At 43.1% G+C, this 16,753-nt stretch overlaps 1 protein-coding gene and 2 pseudogenes across 1 annotated transcript; 1 reads left to right on the top strand and 2 right to left on the bottom strand.

Annotated features, from left to right (window-relative positions):
- Window positions 1–1,948: 1,948 nt before the first annotated feature.
- Window positions 1,949–2,081, bottom strand: LOC131247547 (U2 spliceosomal RNA; annotated as a pseudogene).
- A 2,159-nt stretch (window positions 2,082–4,240) lies between these two features.
- Window positions 4,241–6,309, top strand: LOC131245763 (pentatricopeptide repeat-containing protein At1g33350-like; annotated as a pseudogene).
- A 4,283-nt stretch (window positions 6,310–10,592) lies between these two features.
- On the bottom strand, window positions 10,593–12,556 carry LOC131245760 (ammonium transporter 1 member 1-like). The gene has a single exon (XM_058245439.1). The coding sequence runs from the start codon at window positions 12,487–12,489 to the stop codon at window positions 10,957–10,959; it is 1,533 nt and encodes a 510-aa protein (XP_058101422.1). The 5' UTR covers window positions 12,490–12,556; the 3' UTR covers window positions 10,593–10,956.
- Window positions 12,557–16,753: the final 4,197 nt, after the last annotated feature.

The raw sequence follows: 16,753 nt of genomic DNA, 5'->3' as shown, positions 1-16,753 counted from the left end.
CACTGTTTTACAAACAAAGGCAATGTTTCTACAGGTATTTTATCAAACACATTTTAGGTAACATAAAAAATAAAAAACAAATAAAACAAAGAGAAAAAAGGTACTTGTTTAATGTACATACCTTGCTTACCACCGGCCAAACCTTCATTGCCACCGGTCACATTTGGTTGAGTCATTTTATCAAACAGTTGGTGAGCAACATCAATGGCAAAGTAATTGAGTCACCAAACTGGTTCGATCCGAGTTCAAATGAGGTACACCAGCTAATCCGCTTCCAAAAAACAAATGGAGCATCAAACCAATAAACAAGAAGACTTGTTCAATGGAAATAAAATACATGCCATTGGCCCTTGGTCTGGTGTCCAAAACAAGACTGAAACAATACCACGGTTTAGGAAAAGCAAACTAAAGTTGTTTATATATCAAAGATGTGTAACTCTTTATTTCCAACCAAAGACAGCAGAAGCTGCAGTTAATCTAGAGATCAAGTTGGATTCGATCCGAGTCGAGTCGAGTTGGGGCCTACTCGAACTCATTTTCAAGTTCAAAAAATCAGCTCGACTCGGCTCGAACTCAGCTTTGAACCGAGTCAAATCAAGCTTTTTCGAGTCTGAGTCGAGCGAGCTAACCGAGCTAGCCCAGTTAGTGTACAACCCAAGGTATATGGTACATCCAGCTGTCCATCCATTTTACCATCTCATTTTAGGACATGAACCCAAACGAGGCATATTCAAATCTCAAATGAATCACACCACGTAAAACACAGTGGTGACTTAACTTTCACAATTAAAAACTTCCTATGGCCCACTGTAACGTCTACTTGCCATCACATGTTGATAAGGTCACATCGGAAAACACATATTTCAGCTTGATCCCAAAATTTTGTGGCTAGCAGGAAGTTTTTACACCACTGTCTCTTGTAATGTGGTCCCATTGAGATTTGAATCTGCCTCAATTTTAGGCTCATGCCCTAAAATGAGTTGGAAAAATGAATGGATGACATGGATAAAACACATACATTACAGTGGTTCCCACATTGCACTATTTACTAGCAACTGGCCACCATAGTGTTAGTATGCAATCCGCGTCCCCTTGGGATGCGGATTGCCTACTAACTCACTAGTACTGAGTAAACTCTATGAGGTCCACCATGATTTATGTATTTTATCTGCTTTGTCAATCCGTTTTACTAGATAAATTTATGCTTGAGCTTAAAAATGAATCATATCCAATTTTCAAATGGACCACACCATAGGAAACAGTTGAACTGAACGTCTACCGTTGAAAAATTATTGGGGGCACATAAGTTTTTGATCAAACTTATATTTGTGTTTTCCCTTCATCCATGCATGTATGATTTTATGCAAAGGTTGGATGACAAATAAACATTACCATGGGGCCTAGAAGGGTTTCAACAGTGGAAATCATTATCCCCACTGTTTCCAGTGGTATGATCCACTTGATCTTTGGATGTGTTTCATTTTCGGCTCAACCCCTTAAATTAGATATAAAAACAGATAGACGTCGAGAATAGACCACATACATTCAAGGTGGGCCCAACTGAGTTTACTCAGTACGTTAGGAGCTGACTGAGTAACTCAGTACCCAATCCGATTTCCCCCCTTAGCCAGTGCACATGGTACCTACAGCCGGGGCCCACCATTTGGTAACCCAGACCACTGAGGCATCCCATCAACAATAAACCCTCGCTTGAAAATCTCTCCATTAGCCTGGTGGGCCACATGATTGATGAAAAATGCCAATTAAAGACCTGTTGAGATGTTTGGTGCATGATGCATCTACCAACACAGGATTAAAAGATCTTACAAATATATTTAGATGATTTCACAATAATCAACTTTAAAAATAACTCATAAACACAAGACAAATGTTAAGAAGGATAGCTAAACAGACTATAATCTTTTTTAATATACTCGTAAACAAAGGAGAAAGCTATGGTAATAGGCACTTCACCAGAAATTAATTTAATATATCATGTGAATTGATGGCCCATATATTGAATATTAAACTGATAAGAACAAAAGTTACACTTCATCTTAGCTAAAAGGCTGCGAAAAGTTTTTAAAATAAAATAAATAAATTATAAGACCTTTTAATATTATTATTATTTTGGGTTAGCTTGTTAGTACACACCCATGTCAGTACACACACTCCATGTTAGCCACCCCCACTAGGATCGATACCAAGACCTCAAGTGTACCTTTTAATATTAAAATAGTAAACTGAAATATGATATTTCATACCCTGATCCATAGCTCATCTGGTAGACTGAGTGGAGATACCTCGTTTCAACACTTGAGGTATTTGGTATGGATCCCTAGTGGGGGTGGCTAACAGTGGTTGTGTACTAACAAGCTAACCAGAAAAATAAAAATAAAAATAAGCTAAAGATTCGACTGGAGACACTCGTTTTTGGGTTGTGTTTCATACACTGCATGTACGAATCAATGTTTTAAAACCTGGGTTGGACCCACCATGCTCACGGGTCCAAATTTTGTTATCCTGGGGTCCCATTGAAAGGATATCCTAACCGTCAGATGGACGGTTAAGATGAAGTGTATTTATTTATACTATGAATATTAGTGTCTTGGGATCGAAATTATTTTGGGGTCCACAATCTGGGCGGTCTGAACCGGGGTGCATGTATGCTCATAACACGCATGCATGTCCATGGACGGTTAGTGGTGTCTCACCATGGTAGATGTAACCACCACAGTCATTAATCCAAACCGTTCAAAATGATGAACCTGCTGGGAGGAAGCATAGCCATGAAAATCACACCCATTTAACAATGGTCAGCATTTTATTTAGTTCGTTGAATTTGGACTATTTACCGTTTATTCCCAACGGTAAAGTTTTTAATGGTCAATGACCCTGTTTACTATGGTGTGGTTCACTTGAGATTTGGATCTGCTTTATTTTTTTTGGACCATATACTGAAATGAGCTGAAAAACTGATGAACGGAGTGGATATACAATACATACATCACGGTGGGCCCAATGGTCGGGGCCTCACCTCTAAGCCCGCTCCCAGTCTAAAAGGGAGCGCGGACTAGATGAGTACGAACTGCTTGTTGGGTCAGGATCTGACTGTGGGGCCTATCTCGATGAATGTAAACGATTAGATGGGACGCCGATTGCGTCCTACCCCAGCCGGTCTCCAGCTGGGAACGGGCAGCAGCCATGAGTGGCCACCGTAATGTATAGATCTTATCCACACCATCTATCTAATTTTTTCATATCATTTTAAGGGATAAGCCCAAAAATGAGGTAGATTAGGAAGCAGAGGTGATAATGATTCTCACCTCTGAACCTTTTCTAGGGCTACGGTGATTTTTATTTGCCATCCAGTCTATTCACAAAGTTATGGATGAAGAGAAAACACAAATATCAGCTCAATCCAAAACTACCTTGGCCCAAGAAGTTTTCTACTATAAGAGTTTGATCCCCATCTTGTAGTCCACTTGAGCCTTGGATCTGCCTCATTTTTAGGGTTCACACGTAGGAAAAAAAATTAGATGGACAGTGTGAATAAGACCTATACATCACAGTGGCCACTCAAAGCTACTGCCCTTTTCCAGCCGGGCGGGGCTAGGACCCAATACGAGTCTGATTAGATGAGTCCAGAATAACAGCTTAGTTGGTACTGGTTTGATGACCAGGGCCCACCCTACGTATGTGTTGCATACCCACATTGGCCATCCGTCTTCCAGTCTTATTTTAGAGTATGGTCCAAACAAAAAAAAAAACAAGTCTAATTCTCACGTGGACCACTTCACACAAAACAGTAACTGAAGGCCCGCCATTTAAAACTTATTAGGGCCCACAGTAATGTTTATTAGCTATCTAACCTGTTTATAAGGTCACACCTGTAAATGAAAGGAACACACAAATAGCAGCTTGATCCAAAACTTTTCTAACCTCAGAAAGCTTTTAGTGGTGGGAATTCAATTCCTACTATATGGTTCACCTTAGTCTTGGATCTGCCTCATTTTTGGGACCATGCACTAAAATGAGCTGACAAAACGGATGGATGATGTGGATATATAACAAATACATATAGATGGCGCCCACGGTCAGGGCCTGACCCACTAATACGTTACCCGTGACTCACATAAATCCGCGTCCCGGTAAGACGGTAGGGTGTTTGCGTCAAATTCCCTGTGGCCGTTAAAAAGAGCGGGAAAAAGCAAAAGAGGACGTTCAAATCCTTAACTGCCATGACATCCTCCAACGGACACCTATCAAAACCAAGCCTCAACCAACACATCCTATCTCTGCTTGAGAAATATACCCATCTCAGCCATCTAAAACAGCTCCAATTCTACCTTGTAACACTGGGCCATGGCCAGACCTAGTTCTTCGCATTCAAGCTCGTCCGATTCTCCATCCTCTCCCTCATCGACCTCAGCTACGCCCGCCTCATCTTTGATAATCTCGATTCCCCCAATATCTATCTATACACCGACATGATCACCGACTACGCCTCGCAGTCCGATTCCCAATCGGCCCTCCTCTTATACAGCAGAATGCTCCCTCTGAACTGTCCTCGGCCCAATCATTTCATCTTCCCCCATGTACTGAAATCTTGTTCTGATGGTTCTTCTATCAATGAGATCAGGACCGTACATACCCAGATTTTGAAATCGGGTTTCGATGGGTATGCAGTTGTACAGACCGCACTGGTGGATTCGTATTTGAAGTATTCAGATCTTGAAACCGCTCGCCGGGTGTTTGATGGAATGTCTGAGGGGAATGTTGTGTCCTGGACAGCTATGGTTTCTGGGTATGCGAGAGTTGGTATGGTGGGGGATGCTGTTTTGCTTTTGAGGGACGTTCCATCTTGGAATGCTGTGATTGCTGGGTGTGCACAGAACGGGCTTTTCTCCGAGGCAATCTCATTGTTCCAAAGAATGCTCCTTGTGGGTACCCGTGAAGAGAGGCCCATTCAGATAACCGTTGTATGCGCTCTCTCTGCTTGTGCGCACCTTGGCATGCTCTATCTTGGCAAATGGATACATGGATATATCTGCAAAAACAACATTGGCCCCAGCTCGTTCATTGCGAATGCTCTCCTTGACATATATGGAAAATGTGGGAGCTTGAATGAGGCGAAACGGGTGTTCAATGAAATGCCTGAGAGAAGTTTGACATCATGGAATTCCATGATTAACTGCCTTGCTCTCCATGGGCAAAGTGAGAATGCAATTGCTATTTTTAAAGAGACGGAACACGTGGGTGTTGAGCCAGATGAGGTCACCTTTGTGGGTTTGTTGAATGCTTGTACCCATGGAGGATTGGTCAATGAAGGCTGTAGCTATTTCAAATCAATGAGTCGCGATTATAGAATCGAGCCTCGGATTGAGCATTATGGGTGTGTCATAGACCTTCTTGGTTGAGTTGGACAGTTCGAGGAAGCCATGGAAGTTATAAGGGGGATGAAAATGGAGACTGATGAGGTCGTTTGGGGTTCTTTGCTTAATGGGAGTAAGATCCATGGGAATATGGAGTTGGCAGAATTCTCCGTCTGGAAACTGCTTGAGATTGACCCAAACAATGCGGGTTATGCTGTTATGTTGGCAAATATCTACAGCGAATGTGGGAGGTGGGATGATGTGGGGATGGTGAAAAAGATGCTGAAGGAACGGGGAGTGCAGAAGACGCCAGGGTGCAGTTTGATAACAAAGTTCACCAGTTCTACTCAGCTGATAAGACGCACCCTAGAGCTGAGGAGATTCACAAGATTCTGGAAGGTATAGCTGGGTTGTCGAAGCATGATCTGTTTCGGAACTGTATGCCTGTACTCTTTGATAGATGACGGCGACAGTGATGGTGGTGTTGATTAGAGGCCATGTAGTCAACTCAAGCTAGTTGATGTATAGAGGTTCTTTCAGTGGGCCACACAAGGATTTGGAGGCTGTTTGGATGGATTGGTTTCGAAACGTGGACTCATCACCAATGACTGGCTGTAGGTAAATTTAAACGACAGCCCATTTTTCAAGGCATTTTCCATTGAAAATATGTTTTTTGTGTACAACCAGTTGTAGGTGATCACTTCTGTTCCCAAATTCAGGGATCGACGGCGCCCTCCAGTTCGACCTCTATTAGCTGCAGGCCCAGGGTAATTGAAGTATCTAACTACAATATCTTTGCCACTCATCCTTATTTTCATGAGGGAAGTGCTTGCGAAAACACAGAATAAGTAAGCATCTGTTACTAATGCAGTTGAATCAGGGCATTTGAACATGAAATTCTTCTTATATTATACATGAAACTATTCTTGTCTAATCCTGTCTATAGCCTATACTATACATGAAATTTGGGTAGTCTCTCGACGCATGGCTCGGTAGTAGATGCTCTGCATTTCAACACTGAAGTCCTGTGTTCTAGTGCCCATTGCTCATAAACCATTTGCTCAGTGGGGTGTGGGTGGGTGGGTAGGTGTGTAAAATAAAAAATAAAAAAATTAGATAAAATGAAATATTGTGTATAAACCATTTGCTGTCCAATCAAACTTGGGCGATAGCCCAAATATTACATTTTTGTTGATCCGTAGATCAAAGATTAAAAATCAGTTTTGGCATATCATATGGTCCACTTCCGATTGAGGGTAATATTGCCCCGTATTAACCCGTTTTGAGCCAATACAACCTTTCTGTTTATGGACAATATTGGTATGAGCAATGTCAAGCAATAGGTACAATCGAGATTGCTAACCATCGACAACCAACCCATTTGCATACAGGGTTTTACTGTAAAAAATCCTCACAAATTAAAATTTTACCAAATAATGCCCCTAAGAAATGAAATGTTCTGGAAGTGCTTGCAGTGGAATTAACATAATGCCCAATGTGAACTTTTCTTTCGAAAGTAATAAAGTGGAGAATGATGGTGTGCTTCTGGTATCTTTAGGATATTCAAACCATCCAATAGATGTAATTCACCATGATGTTTAAAAGAGTGAGCTACACCATAAAAAGAAAACACCACTCAAAAACACCAAAATGCAAGCGCAACTTATCTAGTAATTTAATCAGGAAGATTTTTCGTCCTTGTGATTATTATGTTAGGTGTGAATGTTTGACAGGTTGGATGTCATACAAATAATACACATTACGAAGGTAGTTCTATAATTTCCTTTCTCGAAAAGCAGACTACCTAAATTTAGGATCTATGAGGAATTTTCTGAGCATGTGCACAAAAGCTCATGCAGTCTCATTTTCTTAAGATGAGAATGGGAGCAGATTTGGTGCGGCTGAGGCCGAGGCCAAGTCGGTGAAGCCCTTACCATGGGGCCCACCTTGATGCATATATTCAATATCCACATGGTCCGTTTTCCCCCGATCATTTTAGAGCATCATCCAAAAAATGAAGCTTATCCAATCGTCAGGTGGACCATACCATGGGAAAGAGTGGTGATTGACCATTAATAGGACAAAAGTTTCGAATCAAGCTGATATTTGTTTATTTTATTTTATTTTATTTTAATTTCCCCTTCATCCAGTGTTTATGTGGCCTTATCAACAGGTCGGATGGCAAATAAATACTACGGAAACATTACAGTGGGCCCTAGGAAGCTTTCAATGGTGAGTTGTTCAATCACCATGGTTTCCTATGGTATGGTACACCTGAGAATTGAATCTGCCTTATTTTTTGGGCTTATGCTCTAAAATGATATAGGAAAAGGGATGGACAGTGTGGATATAGAATATATGCATCAAGGTGGGTTCTACGGTGAGGGCCGCACCGGCTTGTGTGATGCTGGGCTGCACCTAAGCCGCTCTGCTGAGAATGTCTTTAGGTTAGTTATCTATCCCTTTGATATCCAGCAGAAGTTTGATTAGGGTTTATTTTAATTTTTAATCTTAATTTATTCAAATATAATTGCAATGAACATTTTATAGTCCACAGTCAATGTTGGAAAAGCTAAAAAGCTAGAATCATTGGTAGCCCACTCACTAAAATACATTTCCAAGAATCAATCATGCCTGCGAAACACTGAAGCATCCATAACAACCACATGACCACGAGGAATAAAAAGGAGGAAGGATTCAGTAGACCGCATGACTACCTTACCTTTTACTTCAACCTTCGCGGGCCCACGTTCGCCAAACCAATTTCATCGGACCAAAGGGATGAAAATCACCGATTTTAACCCTTGACCTTCACCTTCTTAATGGGTGTGATTTTGGGCGCACGAAGCCATCCACGGCCACCGGATGCGCAATCACGAGGAGTGGGTCCCACACAATTTGGAGGAGAAGCAACGTCTGTCTTGCTTAAGGACGTGGATTAGGTATCGAGCTCCTTACCACCCTCAGGTGGTGCAGTGGCCAGATGTTATGGGTGGGGCTGTACGCTGTCAGAGGTGGGCCATACCAATCACATCTCGTGGTGCCGCCACACGGTTAGTCAAGCTCGCAATAGGAGAGTAGTACAAAAATCATGTATATCCAAAACTCAAGTGGGCCCCACAGCGGGAATAGTGAGAACGGAAATGTCTGCTGTTAAAACCTTTTCAGAACAGATCATGATGCTTATATGCCGTCCAAGCCCTTCATAAGAATAAACTGTAATCACAAATATCATCTTAATCTGAAACTTCAGTAGCCCCTATTTCCTATCGTGTGGTCTACCTGAGTTTTGCATCTACATGATTTTTGGATTCTTATCCACAGGGACCGAGCTATGTGGTGTTGGGTGCTGTAGGGCTGACCGCGATGTACGGGGTTGATCCATGCCGTCCATCCGTTTTGCCTGGTGATTGAACGCCCACCATTAAGCACTTCCTGGGCCACAGAAATTTTGGATAAAGCTGATATTCGTGCTCTCTTAATCCAAGACAGTGTGACCTTATCATCAGGTTGGATGGCAAATAAGGACTCGGTTTGGCTGGTGATCCTGCCACTAGCCAGGTGGCTAGTGAAATCGGACAACTCAGTTGGGCCACCGTGAATGTATGCGGTTTATCCAATCCGTCCATCCGTTGTTTCAGCTAATTTTAGATGTTGACCCAAAAATCGAAGCATATCCAAAGCTCAAGTGGACCATACCACTGGCAACAGTGGGAATAATGATTTTGACCGTTGAAACTTTCTAGTGCCTACAGTGATCTTTATTTGTCATCCAGCATGTTCATAAGATCACAAAGACCGGGACGAATGGGAAAAATATATCCGCTTGATCGAAAACAATTGTGGCCCTACAGAATTTTTCAACGGTAGACACTCAATTCACACTATTTGCAGCGATGTGGTCCACTTGATCTTTGGATATACTTAATTTTGGGATCAGGACCTGAAGTTAACCGTTAAAATACGGGGTGTATCAAATACATAAATCATCGTGGATCCCACAGAGTTACTCAGTACGCAATCCACTTCCGTGACTAGTGGTAACATAATGTCTGTATTTTACCCATGCCGTCCATCCATTTTTGGATATCATTTTAGGGCTTGATCCCAAAACTGAGGTAGATCTAAATCTCAAGTGGACCATACCATAGTAAAACAGTAGTGATCGAATCTCCACCATTAAAATCCTCTTACGGCCCACTGTAATGTTTATATGGATGAAGGCTAGAAAAAAAAAAAACAAATATCAGCTAAGTTTTTAATCGCGAGCGTTCAATCAACACTGTTTCCTGTGACGTGGTTCCCAATAAGCACGGATGAAACACATACATCATGGTGGGGCCCATAAAGCATAGACCATTGGCAGGGTCGCTAGCCAATCCGCATCAGGCAAATAACATTACAGTGGGCCATAGGAAGGTTTCAACGGTGGTGTAATTATCAATCTCCACTTGGCTGCGACCTGGAACCAGCTAAGTGGGTGAGATCCTGACCATATGAGCCCACCCCGATGCATGAACTGTATATCCAGGCCGCTCATCTATTTTTCCAGCTTATTTTAGGCCATGGTCTCCTAACTTAAGATACAAATTTCAGGTGGACCACACCAAAGGAAAAAGTGGTTACTGGCCATTAAAAACCTTTTACGACCACGTCTGTATAATCTTATCAACAAGTTGGATGGTGAATAATGGTCGGAGCCCAATGACCACTGCTTTCTGTGGTGTGATCTATTTGAAAATTGTATATGCTTCCTTTTTTTTATATGATAACCTAAAATAAGCTGGAAAAATAAATGAACGGAGTGGAAATACAATTCATACATCCAGGTGGGCCCACAGGGTCTCACCCACCTCGCTGGTTCCAGGGTCGCAGACAACACCACCTAGCTGGGTGGTGTTGGGTCACCACCCAATCCGCTTCCAGGACCTCACCACCTAATCGCATCCCTTGCTCACACGAAACGCGGTCTGCCAAGCTTTTCGATACCGTTGAAAATACTGCTTTTATCTTCTCCTTTAAATAGGTGAACCACACAACGTCCAAAGTAAATCTAGGGCCATTTTTTTCTATCCATTCATTAGTTTCGACAAGCAACAAGGAGATCTCACACGTGTCACACATGCAACCGGCTGCGGGCTTGTACTCTTCCACACGCGGGTGGGATCACACACCTTACAGTAGGTAAGGAAACCATACAAAACGAGACACTGCCAAAAAAGATAAGATGACTTTTCGCCCTCCTTCCACGAGGACCGGAAAAAAAGAAACAGAAAAAACAAAGCAGACTTCAAGCACGAGCCAATCAAAACCTAATCTATCCAACAACCACCCAAAAATAAAATTATTATCGTACAGTATAATGTCCCCCCAAAAAATATACGGCAGATCTTGCACAAGAGGAATACATCAGAGCCGTTTCGACCGTCCATCTAGTTCTCATGGGGAATAGTTCACACGTGAATCAAAGTCATCGACTGGAAATTGTCCAATAAGGCCCAAAAGATGGATGGTTTGGATGCACCGTTTCATATATATATCCCAGCGACTAAAAAAAAAAAGAAAAGGAAAAGGAAAAACCCTAGACCTGATTGGCTGGGGGTGTGCCAGCGGTGGGTCCCACGCGCATAGGCGCGCTCTTGAGCATGAACCCGTTCTTCTGTGTGTCGTCTTCTTCATGGTACACGTAAGCAAACCCGCCGTGCCGCGTCAGGTCCATGCCCGCCATCTCGTCCTCGGCCGAGATCCTCAGCAGCCCGAGCCGATGCAGCACGAAGAAGAGCGTCCCCATCAACACGCTCACCCAGCCCGTTATCACGAGGATCTGGATAACGTGCGCCGCGAGCAACCTGCCGCCCCCTCCCATGAAGAGCCCGTACGGCCGGTCTGGCTTCCCCGGGTAAACCTCGTTAACGTACTTCTTCTTGGCGAAGAGCGCCGTGAAGATGATCCCCCACGCGCCGCACCCGCCGTGTAGCTGCGCGGCCTCAAGCGGGTCGTCGTACTTGAGTTTCTCCGCGAGCTTGTTGCAGCCGATTAAAACGGCAGCCGCTACGAACCCGCAGATAATCGCAGCCCACGGCTCCACGACCGAGCACCCCGACGTTATAGCGGCGAACCCGCCCAGCAGCCCGTTGCAGACGTCCATCACGTTCCAGTGCCCGGAGATCAGGCGCTTTCCGAACAGAGTCGTCAGCGCGGCCATACACCCGGCCAGTGTCGTCGTGACAGCTGTCCTCCCAACTGCGCTCCACTGCCCGTAGTAGAACCCCGCCTCGCCGTAGTTTTTCAGGATATTCAGGAAGGAACCAGGGTTGAACCCATACCACCCGAACCAGAGCATGAACGTACCAAGCACGACCAGCGTAGCGCTGTGACCGCGCAGCGCGACGGACCGACCGGAGTGGTCAAATCGGCCGATCCGGGGGCCCTCGATGAGGGCTCCCCACAGGCCGGCGATCCCGCCGACCATGTGGACGACACCAGATCCGGCGAAATCGATGACGCCCGATCCGAAGAGGAGATCATCAGATCGGGCCGGGCTGGCCCACCCATCGGCGTTCCAGAACCAATGGGAGACGACGGGGTAGACGAAGCCGGTGAGAAAAGAGGAGTAGATGAGATACGCGACGAACTGAGTCCGTTCGGCGATCGAGCCGCTGGTGATGCCAGCGGCTGCGATCGCAAAGGCCCACTGGTAGAGGAAGAAGCTGTAATCGGAGGTAGGGGTTGGAAAGTCCCTGAGGCCGAAGTGCTGACGGCCGATGAATTTGTTGCCGGGGGAGCCGAAGGCAAAAGCGAAGCCGAACATGTAGTAGAAGAGACCGCCCGCAGCCGCGTCGAGGACGTTGGTGAGCATGATGTTCATGGTGTTCTTGGCGCGGACCGAGCCGGCGCAGAGCATGGCGAAGCCGAGCTGCATGGCGAAGACAAGGTAGGCGGAGAAGAGGAGGTAGGTCGTGTCGACGGCATAACGGGTGTCCGCCAGCTGGCCGGACACTGCGTCGAACTGGTTGCAGATGTACGACGCGGCGGCGGATGTGAGGTTGTTAGTGGAAGAGATGGAGCCGAGCAGGGCGCCCAGATTGGCAGCCGAGCAGGTGGAAGCAGACATTGCTTCGCTCTTCTTGAGTCTCTGTGAGAGAGGGGTTTTCGCTCTCGCTTGGAGAAGTCTGCTACTATACGGGGAAGAATCCGGATCTTCAAAGGGGGAAAATATCCTTTTATAAAGCGAAAAGGTACGGGTCCAAGCCGGAAGTCTCTATTTCGCATTTGACTCGTACTCTCAGCTACTTAATCAAAACGCTTCGTACCTCGTGTTAGGTACATATACGCGCATGAAATCCAGGCCGTCCATTTGTTAAATCACTACTTGTTTGGTCCCGACCCCCAGATGCAAGACTCAGTTCGGCCACTCCAAGAAAAAACCAAAATGTCTAAATTTCCGTGCTATGGCCCACCTGAGTTTTGGAATATTGTGATTTTTCGGTTGATTATTCGATGATGATGAGGTACATCAGATGAATGGATTGGATTACATATATAAACACCACGGTGGGGTCCACTTAAAACTAATGGTAGTCTTTCCATCCCAGCTGTTTCCTATGGTGTGGTCTATCCGATGGATGGTGTAGATTTCATGAAAGCGCCACCTACGTGGCTATCGACATACTAAGGTTAACCGCCTACAGGTACCAGCGCGTGGTAAAAAAAATATTTCTTTTGAAGTTTGCTAGAATGCTTCCCCCTTATATTGTAATTAGATGCATCGTCTGTCACATCACTGGGGCTGTAACCGTTGATCAAGATCATTCATGTAATAGGACTTTCTTGGATGGGCCATGCAAAAAATCTTATCAGATTTCGAACCTTTGATATATGTTTCATTTTAAAAGGATTTTAAAATGATGTTTTAAAATTTTAAAATTGTCTTGTTTTTTGTTTTTAGAATATCTTTTATCCTGTATTAAGAAGGATTAGAGAAAAATTAAGTGTATAAGAGAGGAGTTTTACATGACTGAAGCTACTTCTTAAGGACATGTGAATTTTGTCTAATGAAAGGGTCATGCAATTAGTCTAAACCTATGCCATTGACCATACGCGCACGCCGAGTTGCATTGGGCCATTGATGTGGATGTGCACGTTAGGTCTGAGTTTATGTGAGGATTGAGAGTACACTTGCACTAATATTTTATTTCATACTCTGCAGGTACACTCATCAATTTTATGCAAATTTCAAACCATAAACGTATCTATTCGGATGGTCACACTAGTTGGGTTCAAACTTAACTAACCCAGCCTATTTAAAATGGTATTTTAAGCACCTGATCATTATCTATATGTGGACCTACTTCATCTCTGAATTCATTCATTAAAAAACTAACGACACGGTCCAAGGAGGATAAATTTGGTTTCAAGCCGAGTGCCCTAGTCACACCTCAACTCAAACAAATAATTTATTTTTTCTTACTTTATTTTATTATTTAATTTTTTATTATTCTAAATATTATCTACTGTTTTCAACACATTATTTCCAACAATTTTGAAAAAAAATCTTCAATTGTTATTCGATATTTGGAAACAGAAAAGTTTTCTTCTTTTTTTCATTTCTATAACTAGTGTTTGACTATTTTTCTAACCTATTAAAAACCGAGTTACAACAAGAACTCTATTGGATTCCATGGCCACCATCATAGCTAACCCTACAACTAAACTGTCCAAAATTGAACCGATCGCTAGATAGAATTTCAAAAAATGAAAACAGAAAATCAATTTTAAACTAGAAACATTAAAGATTTTGGTTTTTTTTCGTATTCATTTATAGTTGATCCATTCAACAAAAATGAATTTAGAGATGTTAATGACTGTAAATATTACATCATGAATACCTTCTCCAATGAATTATATGACATTTATGTTTCTTATTAATCTGCTAAGAACATTTGGACCGCATTAGAAAAGAAATGTGTCATTAAAGATGTAGGATTTAAGAAACATGTTATCGCAAACTTCCTTTATTATGAAACGACATACGATAAACCTGTCATGAACCAAATTCATGATTATCCAAATCTAGTGCATGCACTGGTAATTGAGGGAATGAAAATGGACGAAGTATTCTTGTCAAGAGCACTGATTAAAAAGTCAGTTCCTTCCTGTAAAGAATACAAAAGTAAAATGAAACATAAGAAAAATGACATTTCTTTATACAATATAATCGTACACATAAGAATAGATGAGGCTAATAGAAACAAAGACCAAATTGAAAATGCAAACGAATCTGTGTTAAAGGCTAACCTAGTACAAACAAGTCAGGCACAAAATGACAAAAAGAAATGAAATTGTTACAACTGTGGAAAGCTTAGACATCACTCTAAGGAGTGTAGGCTAAAAAATAAAACAAATGGGTAATTTAAGAAAAAATAGGCCCTGTAACTACTGTAAGAAGCCTGGACATTATGAAAATGAATATAAGCTTAAGAAAATAAAAATAAAAAATCTCAAGTCAATTTTGTTGAAGCTGAAGAAAATTCAAACATGGTTATTGTTATAGTGTCTAAAGTACTCTAATAAACAATATAAAACGGATATTAGACACTGGGAAAACACAGCATGTATATAAGGATTGGAGTATGTTCACCTCATATCAAGCGACAAGAGATGAGCTGACAGTGGGTGTATTAACACGCTAAAAACAACAACAACAACAACAACAACAAGAGATGAGGAATAAGTGTTCATGGGAAATGCTCGATCCTCTCTAGTTGTTAGAAAAGAAAATGTTGTTTAAAAGCTCACATTAAGAAAGACTTTAATGATAAAGAACGTGATGTATATGCTTGACATTCGTCGCAACTTAGTCTCTGTTTCGCTCCTTGACAAGGTTGGAGTTAATTTAGTCTTTGATTCTGATAAGCTTGTAATGACCAAGAATGGAACTTTCCTTGAAAAGGGTTAGTGTAGTGATGGTCGGATACGCCGGAATAACACAATTAGTGCCAGTGATAACTTTTCTATTTCTAGGTACCGTGTTTCTACATTAGTCATGGCTTTGCTTATGTAATAAACCGGTCGATGTCTACTTTCTTCTTCTCGCACTAGGGTCGAATTGACCACCGTAACCACTAGACATAATAACAACTCCTCCATGGGCTTTGGCTTGGAGAGCAACAGTGGAGACCCTAGGTATGTTTTAAGCTGTTGAAATGCTTGCTCTCATCGAGCTAGGTCCTACTGGAAATCAAGTTGAAAGAAAATTTTTGAAAAATTATGCAAATATACCCAAATTAAACAAGAATCCGGAACTTATTCAAAAGGAAATAGTTAGCATGCAAATATGTCCAAATCAACAATGCAGAGGAATGCATTTCTTGCATATTTTGGTTCATACAGGGGTAGGGGCTTGTGCCTTACCAGCGGTCAGACTCGGACTGGCGAGTTGCAGCAGAGGCAGGGGCGACCGGGCTTGCGGCTTATTGGCGATCAGACTCAGACTAGTGAGTTGCAGCAGGGGCAGGGGCGACCAGGTAGGGGAGTTACCGCTGGACAGTAGATGTGGCAATTGGACAGAGGAGTTGGGGTTTAAGGAAATGGTCAGATGGCGAGGTGAGCGCCTGAGAGAGGAGGGAGAGAGTAGAGAGAGAGGGAGGAAGGGAGGGTTAGCCGGTTAGGGTGAGAGAGAGGAAGGAAGAGAGGAAGGTTAGGGTTCGTGCGGGCGGCCGTGCAGGTATGGGAGGCCGAGAGGTTTTTTTTTTGAAGGGTATATATACCCTGTATTGAGTCAAGTTCAAACTGGATTCGATCCAAGCCGAGTCGAGCTGAGGTGGGGCAAGCTCGAACTCAACTCAAACTCGTTTTCGAGCTCCAAAAATCAACTCAACTCGGTTCATACTCGGCTTCGATCCAAGTCCAGTCGCGCTTTTTCGAGTTGAGTTGAGCGAGTCAACTGAGCTATCTCAGTTCGTGTACACCCCAAACCCTGGTGCACCAAATCCGGAAGATGAAAAAATGACCGGGCTCGGGTGTGAAAATTTCCCGTGGAACTAGTTGCATTTGGTATCCTTATCATCCATCTAAACCGTCCATCAGCTTCAGCCGACTCTTCATCCTTGGGTTTGGCTTAGTCCGTCACCAGTTAATCTGTTTTCCAAGGATTGTGCCACAGTCCATCACCGCGGAAATCCGTAGTCCTTAATGGTTTGGATTACCGAACCACCGGCCACACTTCTCAAAATTAGATACCCGCGTAATATGATTCAAACACGCCCTCACATTTCCGATGATGTCTGATTTTGGTGACCTTTTGTTTCACCACTATAACAGTTTAAACTTCGTGACATGATACCAGATCCTTGCCTTGATCTGAACCGTTCATGTAA

The sequence above is a fragment of the Magnolia sinica genome, chromosome 5 (genome assembly GCF_029962835.1).
Source record: "Magnolia sinica isolate HGM2019 chromosome 5, MsV1, whole genome shotgun sequence".
Lineage (NCBI taxonomy): Eukaryota > Viridiplantae > Streptophyta > Magnoliopsida > Magnoliales > Magnoliaceae > Magnolia > Magnolia sinica.
The sequence above is the reverse complement of the archived record's forward strand: the minus strand, read 5'-3'. Positions and strand labels throughout refer to the sequence as shown.